At 43.0% G+C, this 15369-nt stretch overlaps 1 protein-coding gene across 10 annotated transcripts in view; it reads right to left on the bottom strand.

Moving 5' to 3' along the window:
• Nucleotides 1–15369, bottom strand: part of PRPSAP2 (phosphoribosyl pyrophosphate synthetase associated protein 2) — a 70107-nt gene that overhangs the window by 11647 nt on the left and 43091 nt on the right. For all 10 annotated transcript variants that reach the window (XM_036451859.2, XM_036451867.2, XM_036451864.2 and 7 more), the window contains one exon: nucleotides 4949–5097. In XM_036451859.2, coding sequence (XP_036307752.1) covers nucleotides 4949–5097 — 149 coding nt within the window. The remainder of the gene's footprint in view (nucleotides 1–4948; nucleotides 5098–15369) is intronic.

Below are 15369 nucleotides of genomic sequence, written 5' to 3'. Positions count from 1 at the left end.
ACCTCAGCTAACATCAGATAGTCAGTCAAAGACTAGAACTTTCCCCTAAGATCAGGAATAGGACAAGGATGCCCACTGTCCCCGTTGTTAATTAACACCGGACTGGCTGTGACAGATGGGGCAATTTCACAAGAAAAGAAAAAAAATCATCCAGATGGATAGGGAGATGTAAAGTTATATCTATATCTATTATCTACTAGCAGATGACATGCTCCTACAAATCTATATAATAAAGTTATCTCTAAATCTATATCTATTAGCAGATGACATGATCCTACAAATCTATGTAATAAAAGCCTGACTGACTGTTACAGCAGAATGCCCAGAATGACCAGTTGCTATGAGGTGGTTAGTGCAGGAGCTGCCCCCTGGTGGTCAGTGTGCTCCCACAATGGGAGTGCCATTCAGCCAGAAGCAGGGCTCATGCTGACAAGCACAACTGAACTGCCAGAGGGCTGAAGGTCCACACCCACACCCACACCCCACACCCTGCCCCCCACCAGTGCACAAATTTCATGCACCAGGCCTCTAGTAGAAAATAACAAAGATTCTATAAAAAAAACTACTAAAGCTAATACACAAATTCACTAAAGTTGTAAGATACAAGATCAATACACAAAATTTAATTGTTTATACACACTAGTAACTAACAATCTGAAATGGAAATTAAAAAACCAACTCCATTTAAAAAGTAACATTGAATAAAATTCCAAGAAATGAATTTAACCAAGGAGGTGAGTCTCGTACACTGAAAACTATAAAACAGGATGAAAAGAAAGTAAAGAAAACAAATGAAAAGCTTCCCATGTTCACAGGTCAGAGCATTCATGTTAAGATGGTAATGCTTCCCAAGGGATCCGGAGAGCGAGTGCAGCCCTTGCGAGCCCCGGCTGCTGCTTCTGCAGAAATAACCTGAAAGTAAAACTCATCTGGAAATACAAGACCCCAAACAGCCAAAATCTTTTAAAAATGTAAGAATAAAGGTAGAAGGCTCACACTTCCCTATTTTAATCCTATTATAAAACTTCATTATTTTATTTTTTCAATTACAGTTGACATTAAGCTTTATTAATTAAAACAATGTGGGTAATGGCATAAAGATAGACATATAGATCAATGCAACAGAACTGAGTCTAGAAATAAACCCAACACCCATGGCCAATGAGTTTCCCCCAGTTTTATGAGATAAAATTGACATCTAACACTGTGTGAGTTTAAGGTGTACAACCTCATGCTTTTATACACATATATACTACAAAATGATTCCCACAAGATTAGTCAATACATCCATCACCTCTCATGATTTCAATTTGTGTGTGTGTGTGTGTGTGTGTGTGTGTGTGTGTATGTGTTGTGAACACTTTAAATCTACTCTCTTAGCAACCTTTAAGTATATAATACAACACTGTTAACAACTATAGTCACCATGAAGTCCATTAGATCCCCAGAACTTACACATTTTCTATCTGGAATTTTGTACCCTCTGATCAACAATTCCCCATTCCCTCCATTCCCCAGCCCTGGCCACTACCATTTGTATCATTTGTTTCTATGAGTTTGTTGTGTGTGTGTGTGTGTTTTTTAAGATTCCACATATAAGTGAGATCATAAATTATTTGTCTTTCTCTAACTTATTTCACTTAGGATAATACACTCAATGTCCTTTCATGTGGTCACAAATGGCAGGATTTCCTTCTTTATTATGGCTTAATAATATACACATTTTCTTTATCCATTCATCCATCAATAGACACTTAGAAGTGATTTTTCACAAGGAAGCCAGGAACATTCAGTGAGGAAAGAAAAGTCTTTTCAACAAATGGTGCTTGAAAAATTGAATTCTACAAGCAAAAGAATGAAGTTGGACCCCTATCTCATACCATATATAAAAATCATCTCAAAAACCTAAAAATATGAGCTAAAACTATAAAACCTGGGAATAAATCATCATGACCCTGAATTTGGCAATGGATTCTTAGATATGACACCAAAAGATAAGCAACAAATCCTATCTAATAAAAAGAGTAATATGCAAATTGACCATCACTCCAATACACAATATGGCTGCCCCCATATGGACACAAGATGGCCAACAGGGGAGAGCAGTTGTGGGTACCCAATCAGGCCAACAGAGAAGGGCAGTTGGGAGGGACCAGGCCTGCAAAGGGAGGGCAGTTGGTGGCAATCAGGCCTGCAGGGGAGGGCATTTAGGGGTGAGCAGGCCTGCAAGAGAGGGCAGTTGGGGCAGACCAGGCCAGCAAGGGAGGACAGTTAAGAATGACCAAGCCAGCAGGGGAGGGCAGTTGGGAAGGGGGGGACCAGACCTGCAAGGGAGGGCAATTAGGGGTGACTGGGCCAGCAGGGGAGGGCAGTTAGGGGTAACCAGGCCTGAAGGGGAGGGCAGTCAGGGGTGACCAGACTAGCAAGGGAGGGCAATTGGGTGACCAGGCTGGCAGGGAAGGGCAGTTAGGAGTGACCAGGCTAGCAAGGGAGGGCAATTGGGTGACCAGGCTGGCAGGGAAGGGCAGTTAGGGGCAATTGGGTTGGCAGGGGAGCAGTTAGGCATTGATCAGGCTGGCAGGGGAGTGGTTAGAGGGTGATCAGGCTGGCAGGCAGAAACAGTTAGGGGCAATCAGGCAAGCAAGTGAGAGGCTGGGAGTCAGCAGTCCTGGATTGTGAGAGGGAAGTCTGACTGCCCAGTTAGGCCCAATCCCACCCCACGGGGCGGGGGGGGGGGGGGGGGGAATCCCTCGAATGGTCTCAGATTGAAGATGGTGCAGGCTGGGCTGAAGGACACACACACACACACACACACACGCGCGCGCAAATTTTGTGCACAGGGCCTCTAATATAAAAATAAGTAAACTGAACTTCATCAAAATTAAAGCCTTTTGTGCATCAAAGGACACTATTGAGAAAGTAAAGACAACCTACAAAATGAGAGGAGAAAATTCACGTATCATGTCTGATAAGAGTCTATTGTCCAGAATATGTTAAGAACTCTTCCTATAGAATAAAGAGCTAATATGCTAATTAGACCGAACAGCAGAATGACTATTTGGACAACCTTCCGGACAAAGCTGGGGCTGCAAGGGCCAGAGACTCTAGTACAGGCGTCCTCAAACTTTTTAAAGTGGGGGCCAGATCACGGTCCCTCAGAGAGCTGGAGGGCCGGACTATATGAACTACTAATTCCTACTATAACACCTCGGCTGCGCTCACTGCCCAAAAAACCTGGCGGGCCGGATCAGACTCCTCTGCGGGCCGCATGTGGCCCGCGGGCCGTAGTTTGAAGACCCCTGCTAGTAAAACAATAAAAAGGCAAACAATTCAATTTAAAAATGGGCAAAAGATTTGAATAAACATTTATCCAAAAACTAAGCAAATGGACAACACACACATGGAAAAAATGTTCAACACCAACTAGCCATTAGGGAAACGCAAACCAAAACTACAATGAAGTACCACTACACTCTGCGTAACTGAGAGTAACCTTCAGGAAGAGCTCTGTTTACAATGAAGCTCTATGGTTCCAATTTCCCCTTCCTTTAACTTCCTTTTCCCTTCTATAAATGCCCTCCATGTCAACATGCAGGCCAGAGTACACTGGCTTCCCATATCTGCATGCACTAGGTTGCAAGCCTTTCTTTTTCCTGAATAAATCCTTTTTGATGAGTTGATATTTTTCAGTTAACAATGACTATAATAACAAAATCAGAAAATAAGTATTAATAAAGATATGGAGAAATTGGAATGTTTGCACATTGCTGGTATGTATGGAATGGGATGTAAAATGGGATAGTTGCTATAAAAATTCTGTTAAGTGACTTTTACTTTAATTTTTACAAAAAGGTCAATATCACTGAAGAAAAGAGTAGAAAGGACTGCTTTAGATCAGCGCTTCCCAGTCTCAGCACCACTGACACTCTGGGACAGAAGGCTGGCCTCTGCTCACTGGGTGCAAATAGTGACTCTCCTCAATGTGACAATGAAACAATGTCTCCAGACATTTCCAACTGTTTTCTAGGGTCAAAATCCATACCACCCCTCCCCCCTGCTCTAAATTAAAAGGTTAAAGACAAGTGACAATGAAATGCAATATGTGAACCTAGGTTGGTATGGGGAGAGAGGGTACAGAAATGGAAAGCTAAACAAAGCAAGATAAATTCCAAAACAGAAGAATTTTTTTTACATTTTCAACACTCCTTTTCCCAGGCACTTGATCCCAATACTGGTGAAAGAGTATAATCTACACTAATAAAAGAGAAAAATGCTAATTGACTGTACCTTCACTATGCCCACGGCCAATCAGTGATTATGCAAATTAACCCAATAAGATGGACTGTTAATTTGCATATGCAGACGGAGCAGTGTGAAGCCTGCTATGAGGGGAAGGCGGGCTGAGGAGGGAGCTACTGGAGTGGTGGTGCTCCAGACAGAAGTGAGGACTTGCTGGCTCTGGGTGGCTCAGGAGTGGGGACCTCCTGGCTCCCAGGCAGCTGGGGAGCTGGACTTGCCGGCTCTGGGCAGCCCAGGAGCAGGGATGTGCAGGCTCCCAGGCGGCTAGGAGTGAAGCCAGGGGCCTATTCTTGCACAAATATCGTGCAACGGGCCTCTAGTGGTATATAACCCATTAGGAATTGATTTATCAATCTCACTTTTAGAAACTTGAAATGAAACTAGAGGCCCAGTGCACGGATTCATGCATAGCTAGGGTCCCTCAGCCTGGCCTGCACCCTCTCATAATCTAGGTCCTGGCAATCTGACATCCCCTGAGGGATGTTTCTCTCCGTCTCTCTCCCCACCTCCCTTTCACTCTCTAAAAAAATCAATGGAAAAAATATTCCCGGGTGAGGATGAATAACAACAACAAAATAATAACAACAAAACAAAAATTGAGTTAGCCTTAAAAGGAAAGGAGAAAGCAAAAAAGGGGCAGCACACTTACTAGGGATCTCCAGACTGGGGTGGATGGCAGCCACACTCCTGACCATGGGTGGGGAATGCCGTCCATCCACCAAGTCGGACTCAGCGTCCTGAGCTTCTCCGTGAATCACTGCAATGCCCAGTCGAAGGCGCTCAGCGAAAGACTGTGCCCTGAGGGAGAGCATGAGACAATTAAAAAAACACACAGCACCTTGTCTTCTGTCAACATCAACAGAAGAAACATTAATAGAACATAAATAAAATGTAGTTTCCCAAAGAATTAGTGAAAAACAAGAGAATAAAATAATATCGGAGACTTAGATTCCAGGACAAGATGCGTCCGTCTGGCAATGGGCACCAATGAGTACAGAGCGGGCCCTGGTCTGCATTCAGCCATTGAGTGAGCAGGCATAAGGTGCGTCACTTCCTCCAAGCCTGTTTCTTCCCCTGTAACTACTAACCCTCTATGGTGAGAACAAACCACAGAAACAGTGCATTAAAAATTCAAAGTACTGCCCAGCTGGCGTGATTCTCAGCATCGACCTATGAGCCAGGTGGTCACGATTCGATTCCTGATCAGGGTATATACCTGAGTTGTGGGCTCAATCCCCAATCGGAGGCATGCAGGAGGCAGCTGATCAATGATTCTCTCTCATCACTGATGTTTCTATCTCCCTCCCTCTTCTTTCCTCTCTGAAATCAATAAAAAAATATATATTTTAAAACCTCAAAATATTAATCATCAATTTTTAAGTTTTATTAAGGTGTAATCAATATACAATTGACTGTACATATTTAAACTATATCTACCTAATAAAAGAGTAACATGCTAATTGACCATACCTTCACAACACCTACCAGCCAATCAGGAGCATGCAAATTAACCCAACTAAGATGGCAGGTTAATTTGCATGCGCAGGTGCAGAGCAGCCAGGGACAGGGCACTTGCATTGTTGCCATGGCGACGATGCAGGCGTTCTGCACCACCCCCAGCCACTTCAGGCCTCTGGGCAGTGTGGGAAGGCAGAAAGGCTGCTCTGGGCCAGAGCGAAAAGGCGGGTTAGCCAGAATGAAGGCGGTGCCGGCAGTCAGGGAAAGGAAGGCACGAATCTGGCACAAATCTTTGTGCATCGGGCTTCTAGTAATTTCATAAACTCTGATGCATGTAGATACTCGTAGACAATAAAAGTATTTTATCATGACAAATGTTTCCTTATGCCCTTGTTTAATTTCTTTTTCAAGAACCAAGCAACCAGTGCCAGAAGCCAATTCTAGCATGTCAGGAGGGCTGAATCACCTGGAAATGGCTGAGGGCATTTCCCCAAACCTGAAAAGGATGCACAAATGTCTGCCTGCTGCCAGACAGCTGAGGGCATTTCCATCTACATGTTATTGCCTCCTCCTGGCCAAACACCTGAACAGCTGAAGGCAATTTCTCCCAAACCTGACAATGGATTCTGTATACTAAACTCTGGCCTTTGATAATGTACATCTACCTTGCTTTAGGTAGAAATACCTTTTTATTGTTAATAAAAAGCAAGGGGTCCTGAGACAAGAAAGAACTTGGTTTCTTTAGCCAAGCTCCTCTGGCTCCCCAAATGCCTTCAAAATTATGTTTCATCTCTGGATTCTTGATTAATTTACATACAGCCCTTCCCCAGACTCATGAACCCCTTCTAGATGCTGGATTAAGACCCCCATCCCCCTCCAGCATTAAACCAGTGATCTGCTTCCTGTCACCACAGATTTCATACGTGAAATCAGAGCAATATCCTCTTGTGTCTCACTTCACCCACTCAGCATAATGCTTTGGAGATCCATTCACGCTACACATATGTTAGCAGGCCATCCCTTTACATTGCCGAGTAACAGTTCATTGCATGTTACAAAACTGCTGTGAGCATTCATGTATAAATCTTTGTATGGACTCATACTTTCTTTCTTTTCTCTTGGGTAAATACCCAAGAGTAGAATGGCTGGATTATATGGTAGGCATATATTTAACTCTTTAAAAAACAACCTGGCCAGTGTTGCTGAGTGCACAGCACTGGCAAATACACTGAAGGGTCTCGGGTCAAGGACCTTATCCACAGTAGGCAACCAGTCAATGTGTGTCTCTCACATTGATCTCTCTTTCTCCCCCCACCCTCCTCCTATTTTTTTCTGAAAAGCAATGGCAAAATGCCCTCAGGTATTATCAAAAACAAAAGAGAACTAAAGTGGTTATTCCATCTTTCATTCCCATGAGGGCTCCCATTCCTCCCCAATCTCGCCAGCACTTGGTGTGGTCAGTCATTGTAATATTATCCCTTCTAATGGTCAGTAGTAGTATTTTATTGTGGTTTCAATTTGGATTTCACTCAAGACAAATGGTGTTGACCATTTTTTCATGTGTGTATTTGCCATCCAAGTATATTCTTTGATCAAGGATCTATTTATCTTTTGCCAGTTTCTTAATATGTCCTGAATATAAGACCTTTATCGGATATATGCTTTACAAATATTTTCTTCCAATCTGGGCCTTCTCCTGTCATTTTCCAAATGTCTTCTGAAGAATAACTCTTAGTTTTGACACCACCAAATTTAACAATTTTTTCTTATGAATTATACTACTGCTATCATATTTATGAAATCTTTGCCTAAACCAAGATCACAAAGATTTTCTTCTATATTTCCCTCTAGAACTTTTACAGTTTTAGATATTACATTTAAGATTATGATCCACTTTTAATTTCTGTAAGTTATATGAGAGATCATTCAAGATTCATTTTATTTTACACATGAAGATCCAATTATCTCAACACCATTTGTTCAAGACTCTTCTTTCTCCACTGACTTGCCTTTGTACAATGGCTGAAAATAAGTATTATAAATATACTAGAGGCCAAGTGCATAAAAACTCATGCACTGGAGGGGGGTCCCTCAGCCCTGTCTGCCCCCTCTCACAGTCCGAGAGCCCTCAGGGGAGGGAGGGGACCTGGCGATCAGGGAAAACAACATCCCATCACACCTCTGCTGCTGCCACTGCTGGCAGCGTAAGCTTCAGCCGGCCCTGGTTACTGAGCCTCGGCTGGCCCTGGGCAACTGGGCAGCCACCATCCAAAGCTTGCCTAAGCCTTGGGCTGGCCCTGGGTGGCTTGGGGGCTGAGGGGATTCCGGAGGCAGGCGCCCTGGACTGGATGCCACCATCTTTGAGGCAGGGCAGTTAATTAGCATATTCCCTCCTAACTGTGGCTGTAGATGCCACCATCTTTGTGACAGCATGAGGGTCAATTTGCATATTTATCCTTTATTAGATAGGGTATGGGTCTATTTTTGGACTCTTGATTTTGTTCCACTGGTCTACTTTTCTGTTTTTATCCCAATAGCACATACTCGTGATTGCTTTAGCTTTATAAGACGTCTTAAATTCAGATAGCGTTAGATCTTCAATTTTGTTCTTTTTCAGATGTTTTGCGTATTTTAGGTTCTTTACATTTCCATATGAATTTTAGAATCAGCCTGTCAATTGCTACAAAAAAGTCTGCTGAAATTTTGATTGGGGGGAGGAGTCTCAAATTTGAGGAGAAATGATATCTTAACAATACTGAGTCTTTTACCCATGAACACAGCATCTTCCTCCACTCATTTAGGTCTTTAATTTTTCACAGTAATGTTTTATATTTTTCAGTGTACAAGTTTTAAACATCTAAGATTTACCAGTTCCACTTAATTTGATGCAATTTCCAACTGTTCATTGCTAATATATAGAAATTCAATTGATTTTTGTTTATTGACCTTATAATTTGCAAACTTGTTAAACTAATTAATGCTAATTGCACTTTTGTAGTAGATTTCATCATATTTTTCTACATAAAGAATCATGCTATCTGCAAATTAGGACTGTTTTACTTCTTTTCATACTGGATCTCTCTCTCTTTTTAAGTTGCAGCACTATCCAGAATCTCCAGCACAGTGCCAAATAGAAGTAGGGAGAAGACATCGCATCTCATTCCTGATCTCAGGGGAAAGCTTTCAGTCTCTCACCATTAAGTGTGATGTAGGTTTGTTTTTTTGTTTTGTTTTTTAAATATATTTTTATTGATTTCAGAGAGAAGGGAGAGGGAGAGCGACAGAAACATCAGCGATGAGAGAGAAATCATTGACCAGCTGCCTGCTGCACACCCCCTAGTGGGAATTGAGCCTGCAACCCAGGCACATGCCCTTGACTGGAATAGAACCTAGGACCCTTCATTTTGCAGGGTGATGCTCTATTCACTGAGCCAAACTGGCTAGGGCTCCATTGATTTTTAGAGAGGGAGAGAGAGAGGGAGAGAAACATCAATACAAAAGAGACACATCAACTGGTTGCTTCTTGCATATGTGGCCCCTGTCAGGGCCAGGAATTAAAACCTACAATCCACATACATGCCCTTTCCCCGAAATTGAACCCGCCACACTTTGATTTGAGGGTGGGTGTTCTAACCACTGAGCATACCCACCAGGGCAACCTATGGGTTTTCATAGATGGCCTTTATCAGATGAGGAAGTCCCTTTCTATTCTTAGTTTGCATAAAGATTTTGAATTAGAAATAGAAATTGAATTTTGTCAAATGCTTTTTGCATTTGAGATAATCATGTAGTTATATAAGATATAGCATTTGCGTGCCTTCATTTTTTAATTTTTTTAAATATATTTTATTGATTTTTTACAGAGAGGAAGAGAGAGGGATAGAGAGTCAGAAACATCGATGAGAGAATCATCGATCAGCTGCCTCTTGTACACCCCCAACTGGGGATGTGCCCGCAACCAAGGTACATGCCCTTGACCGGAATCAAACCTGGGACCTTTCAGTCTGCAGGCCGACGCTCTATCCACTGAGCCAAACCGGATTCGGCCATTTGCGTACCTTTAAATTCATCCTTTTTTAAAAAATCAAGTAATTTTTAAAGAAATTCTCGGAGAGAAAAAGCAGTCAGACAAATACAAGGCAGAATCTTCACTAGCTCTTGTCCATCCTAATCTCATGGAGACTGGCTGGTACCACAGAGACTAGTTCTTCCTTCCTGTTCAATAACATCACAGTCATTGCCAAAAGAATCAGCCTCAGTCACCCTCTGAGGAAGTCTTCTCCATGCAGGTCTGCCAGGCCCTAGGGCGATGCTGTTTAGGCACTGCCGACCTCTACTTAAGGCTGTGCTGTCAGGCTCCTGAACAACAGGTTTAAACTGCGGATCCACTTACACATGCATTTTTTTTCAATAAACACTATTTTTTCTTCCTTATGCTGTTCTTAATAACATTTTCTCTAGCTTATTTTATTTCAATACAGTATATAATACATATAACATACAAAATATGTTAACCAATTGTTTATATTATTGGTAAGTTTCCTGATCAATAGCAGGCTATTAGTAGCTAAATTTTTCAAGAATCTTAAGTTATATGCAGATTTTCAACTGTGCATCTTCTCATTCCCTCAGAAGGTCAGCGTTCCTAAACTCCGTACAGCTCAAGGACCAATTGTGCTGTCGTAATAAATAAAATCATTCTGTGCACACTGATGTTAGTTCTTGGATACTTTACATAATTTAGTCATGAACTTGAATCCCACCTGATTCCAAAAGAACCAGGATGATCCCTTTGGGTCACAGTGTCTAACACACTAAAAGTCACAGAGAAATTCCAAAGCAACTAAACCTTGCCACTGGTGGTACAATGATGCAGGTTAGTTTTCATCATGAGTTAGAACATAACATAAGATCTCAGATTTTTTTTTATTTCTATTCCTCAGTTATTCTAAGGAAACAATTCCAAACAATTCATTAAAGCAAATTTTATTTTTAAAAAATATATATTTTTATTGATTTCAGAGAAGGGAGTGGGATAGAGAGGTAGAAACATCAATGACAAAAGAGAATCATTGATGAGCTGCTTCCTGCATACCCCACAGTGGGGAATGAGCCCGTAACCCAGGCATGTGCCCTGCCAGGAATTGAACCATGCCCTCCTGGTTTATAGGTCTATGCTCAACCACTGAGCCAGGCTGACCGGGCAAGTTTTGTTTCTTATTAAAGCAGCATTATACTCTCAGATGACCCCTCTTATTCAAAAGAACTGCTCATTGTCAAAGAACACTAAAACTCAAGTTATTATTGAATAAAACTTCAGAATTCTAAGGGCACTAACATAGTGGTATTTTAATTTGTAAAATCCTGCCATATGCTCCTTGAAGTTTACTACAATTCTGTAAGAGAAGGCAAGCAGAGCAGGTATTTTTCAGTGTACAAGTTTTCAGTGTAGGTTTGTTGGCTTGTTTGTTTGATATATTTTTACTGATTTCAGAGAGAAGGGAGAAGGAGAGCGACAGAAATGCCAGTGATGAGAATCATTGACCAGCTGCCTGCTGCACATCCCTTACTGGAAATTGAGCCTGCAACCCAGGCAGGTGTTACCCTCATTTTGTTGATGAGGAAACGGAGGCTTGGAGAAACTGCATGACTGTGGTTCTCACGGTTCTCACAAGGACTGGCTAAGCCCCATGTGGAAGCCCACGTCCAGTGACTCCTAATTTAATTTTGCTCCTGCTGCTCTAGCGTCCTCTAAGGTTAGGTGCTAAATGAAAAACTTAGGAGGAAGAAGCTAGACCCAGTCGAATAAAAAATGGCACCTCACTAAGCCGGAAAGCACCATCTCAAAGTCTACCTCTGGATGAATGTGCAAATCAGGACTTTAGAATGAAAGGAAATCACTACTACATAGCTACATGGGTAGACACAGCCAGCCACGAAGTTGACTTTACTATGTAAAATGGAAATGACCACAGAAGTCTCACCAATGCCTTCAACGAGGAGAGCAAACTCCTAAGTCCCATATGTACTAAGGGAAGACCCAGTAAATGGGCAAATCAATTTCATCAACATTTGTCCAAGACTCAAATCCTGTCATCACTGGTGTGGAAAACACTCCAAGAAGTCATCAGTTGTGCCACCACCTTCCAGTACACAACACAGTTGAATCACCTTGAATACATTTCTTCATCTCCTTAGGTGTGTCTCCTCATCTGATGAATGCTGACCGCCTAGTAGAGAAGATCAAATGAGATCATGTAGATGTCTTAGCCATTCCAGCTACCACAACAGAACACAGGCTGGGCGGCTTAAACAACAGACATTTATTTCGCAGTTCTAGAGGCTAAAAGTCGAGATCAAGGCATCCGCAGATTGGAGTCCTCCTGGCTGGCAGATGGCCATCTTCTCATTTCCCCAGAAGGCAGAGAACAGAGAGCCAAGCAAGCTCTCTCCCTCTCTTCTCATAAGGGCACTAATCCCATCCAGAGGTCGCCATCCTTGTGACCTAATTATTTCCCAAAGCCTCACCTCCTAAATACCAGCACACTGGATAAGAAGAAGATTTCAACATTTGAACTTTGTGGGGATGGGAACATTCAGTCCACAATAAAAATAAAACATGTATACTAAATAAAAGCCTAGGTGGTCCTCGCGCCCTCGTGCGATGCCCTTACATCGTCAAAAGATGGCTGGCAGGGAAGGGCAGTTGGGGGCTATCAAGCTGGCAGGGGAGCAGTCAGGCGGCAATCAGGCTGGCAGGGGAACAGTTAGGGGGTGAACAGGCTGGCAGGCATAAGCAGTTAGGGGCAATCAGGCAGGCAGGCAGGTGAGCAGTTAGGAGGTAGCAACCCCGAATTGTGAGAGGGATGTCCAACTGCCAGTTTAGGAATTAGACCTAAACTGGCAGTCAGATATCCCTCAAGGGGTCCCAGATTGGAGAGGGTACAGGCCAGGCTGAGGGACACCCCGCCCCGTGCATAAATTTCGTGCACCAGGCCTCTAGTATAACATAAACTCCCTGAGGGCATCTTTTGTGGTTTGATTTGGATTTCTAATGATTAATGATGTTGAGCATGCAGTGCTGGCACAGAGACAATAGAACTGAGGGTCCAAAAATAAATACCATAAACATCTAGGCCAACATCAGACTTAGTGCAACAGGTTCTCAAGAAACATCAGAATGGATAAGTGACAAATATCTGTCATTCTAATAAATGCCAAATAAGCTTAGCAAAAGGCTACTACAATGAAAAAAACTATGCCACTCATCCATTAATTTCATTAACACATGTTAGATGCAAATGAGAATTATAAAAATTACCAAAAGCCTACCCAGATAGGTGATTCAAAGTTCATCACATTATTCTGGTATTCAGTAGGGAAAATTTTTCAAAATATATTGCTGCCATTTCTGCTTCCACTAAGATGGAGCAGTTCTCCCACAAAGTATAGCTAAAACCCTGGATATCTGTTTATATAAAACCCTAAGTGACTAGATGACTGGCCGGTAGCTATGATACACACTGAGCACCCGGGGGCAGATGCTCAATGCAGGAGCTGCCCCCTGGTGGTCAGTGCGCTCCCACAGTGAGAGTGCCTCTCAGCTGACCAAGGAGCCCAGATGCCTGGCTCACGTGCAGCTGAGGCAGCACAAGCCTCTCCCGTTGATAGCCCCCTGGCGCACCCTCCTCAAACCCCCCCCCCCCCCAATGCAGTGGCCGCAGAGGTCCACTGACCCCACAGGCCAGGCCAAGGGGACCCCACCAGTGCACAAATCGATGCACCGGGCCTCTAGTCCTATATAATAAAAGGATAATAAGCAAATTGACCGATCGGCAGAATGACCAGTCATGATGATGCGCACTGACCACCAGGGGATAGACACTCAACACAGGAGCTGCCCCCTGCAGGACAGTGTGCTCCCACAGGGGGAGCGCCACTCAGCCAGAAGCTGGGCTCATGGCTGGCAAGTGCATGGCACTCCATGGCAGTGCTCAGTATGTCCAAACTGCTGACAGGCCTAAACCATCAGTCAGACATCCCCCACGGGCTCCTGGACTGCGAGAGGGTGCAAGCCAAGCTGAGGGACCACCCCCCGAGTGCATGAATTTCATGCACTGGGCCTCTAGTGCATATATATATATGAAACAAACAAAAGTCTCTAATGGTGGAGAGTAGAATACTGATTGGCTAGGGACCTCAAGACTGGAGAAATGACATGACGGTGAGTCCTCTGAGATTTCTTTTTGCATTATCTAGATTTGCAGCTGGAGAAGCAGGCAACCCCAAAATGCCAATGGGTACAGAGCCCCAAAAGAGTCTGCTTTCTCTATCCAAAGGACCAAGAAAGGAGCAGCCACCCAGGTCGGAAAACTTTAAGGCACTAACTGCCCTACTCCAGACAAACATGACAGAAAACACAGCAGTTGCATCCCTTCCCACATGAGTAAAAACCAAGAGCCTACACTTCCTCCCTCGCCAAGCTATAATGATGCACCCCAAAGCCCCGAAGGGTGGTTTAGAGGCCACGAAGGAGCTGGGACGTTCATCCCTTCTCAGCAGTAATAAGCCCGCCCCTGCCACTGTCAGTGGAGAGTGAAATCTGGGCTTCCACCCCAACTCAGCAGGAAAGAGTGTCTTTCCCCAGCCCCACGAGGTACTGTCAGAGGAGGCCTGGTGGAGTCAGGACTTTCCCCTCTTGAGTTGACGGAGAATCCATAAAAGATCCATACTCCCACTTCCGCTCACTCGGATTGTTTTGATCTAATTGTTACTACAAAAGTACAGTTACTAAAAAGTACAGGGTGGTACTGGCATAGATAACAGAATAGAACTGTGGGTCCAGAAATAAATGACATAAACATCTACGGCCAACTGATTTCCAACATGGGTGCCAAAGTCATTGAGGGGGAAAGAAGAGTCTTTTCAACAAATAGTGCTGGATGACTAAACTGGATAACCATATGGAAAAGAAAGAAGCTGGATGTTTACCTCATTCCATATACAAAATCGCTCTCCAAAATAAATATAAGAGCTAAAACTAAACTATTAAGAGAAAACATAGGGGCAAAACTTAATGACCTTGGATTTAACATTGCCTCTTTAGACATGATACTGAAGCACAAGCAATAACAAAAGAAGCTAAATTAGACTTCATAAAAATTAAAAACTTTTATACTGCAAAGGACATATCAAGAATGGGAAAAGACAACCTACAGAATGGATTAAAATAATTGCAAACCATATAATCTGATAGGGTCTAGTATTTATTTGTTTGTTTGTTTGTATTTATTGATAGAATATATAAAGAAGTTCTACAATTCAACCACAAAAAGACAAACAACTCCATTAAAAAATAAGCCAAGGATGCTGTCTCAAAGCCCTCCCCTGAGACTTAGGGGATGCATACAGGGAGAGAGAGGAGGAAGAAGCAGAGCAGCTGTTTATCTTTTTGAGATCAAAACAATATCTTATTCCTCCAGACACCAGCCACAACATAATGACCTTGGCCAACTGGCTTTCCCAGCTGCCGACATAGACAGCCTTCCCCCCAATCAGTGGGTGATATTTAGAGCCCTGTCCATCAAGAGAATTGGGAGTTGGGATATTTTC

This window comes from Pipistrellus kuhlii, unplaced genomic scaffold (genome assembly GCF_014108245.1).
Source record: "Pipistrellus kuhlii isolate mPipKuh1 unplaced genomic scaffold, mPipKuh1.p scaffold_m20_p_23, whole genome shotgun sequence".
Taxonomy (NCBI): Eukaryota; Metazoa; Chordata; class Mammalia; order Chiroptera; family Vespertilionidae; genus Pipistrellus; species Pipistrellus kuhlii.
This window is presented reverse-complemented; position numbering and strand designations above follow the sequence as displayed.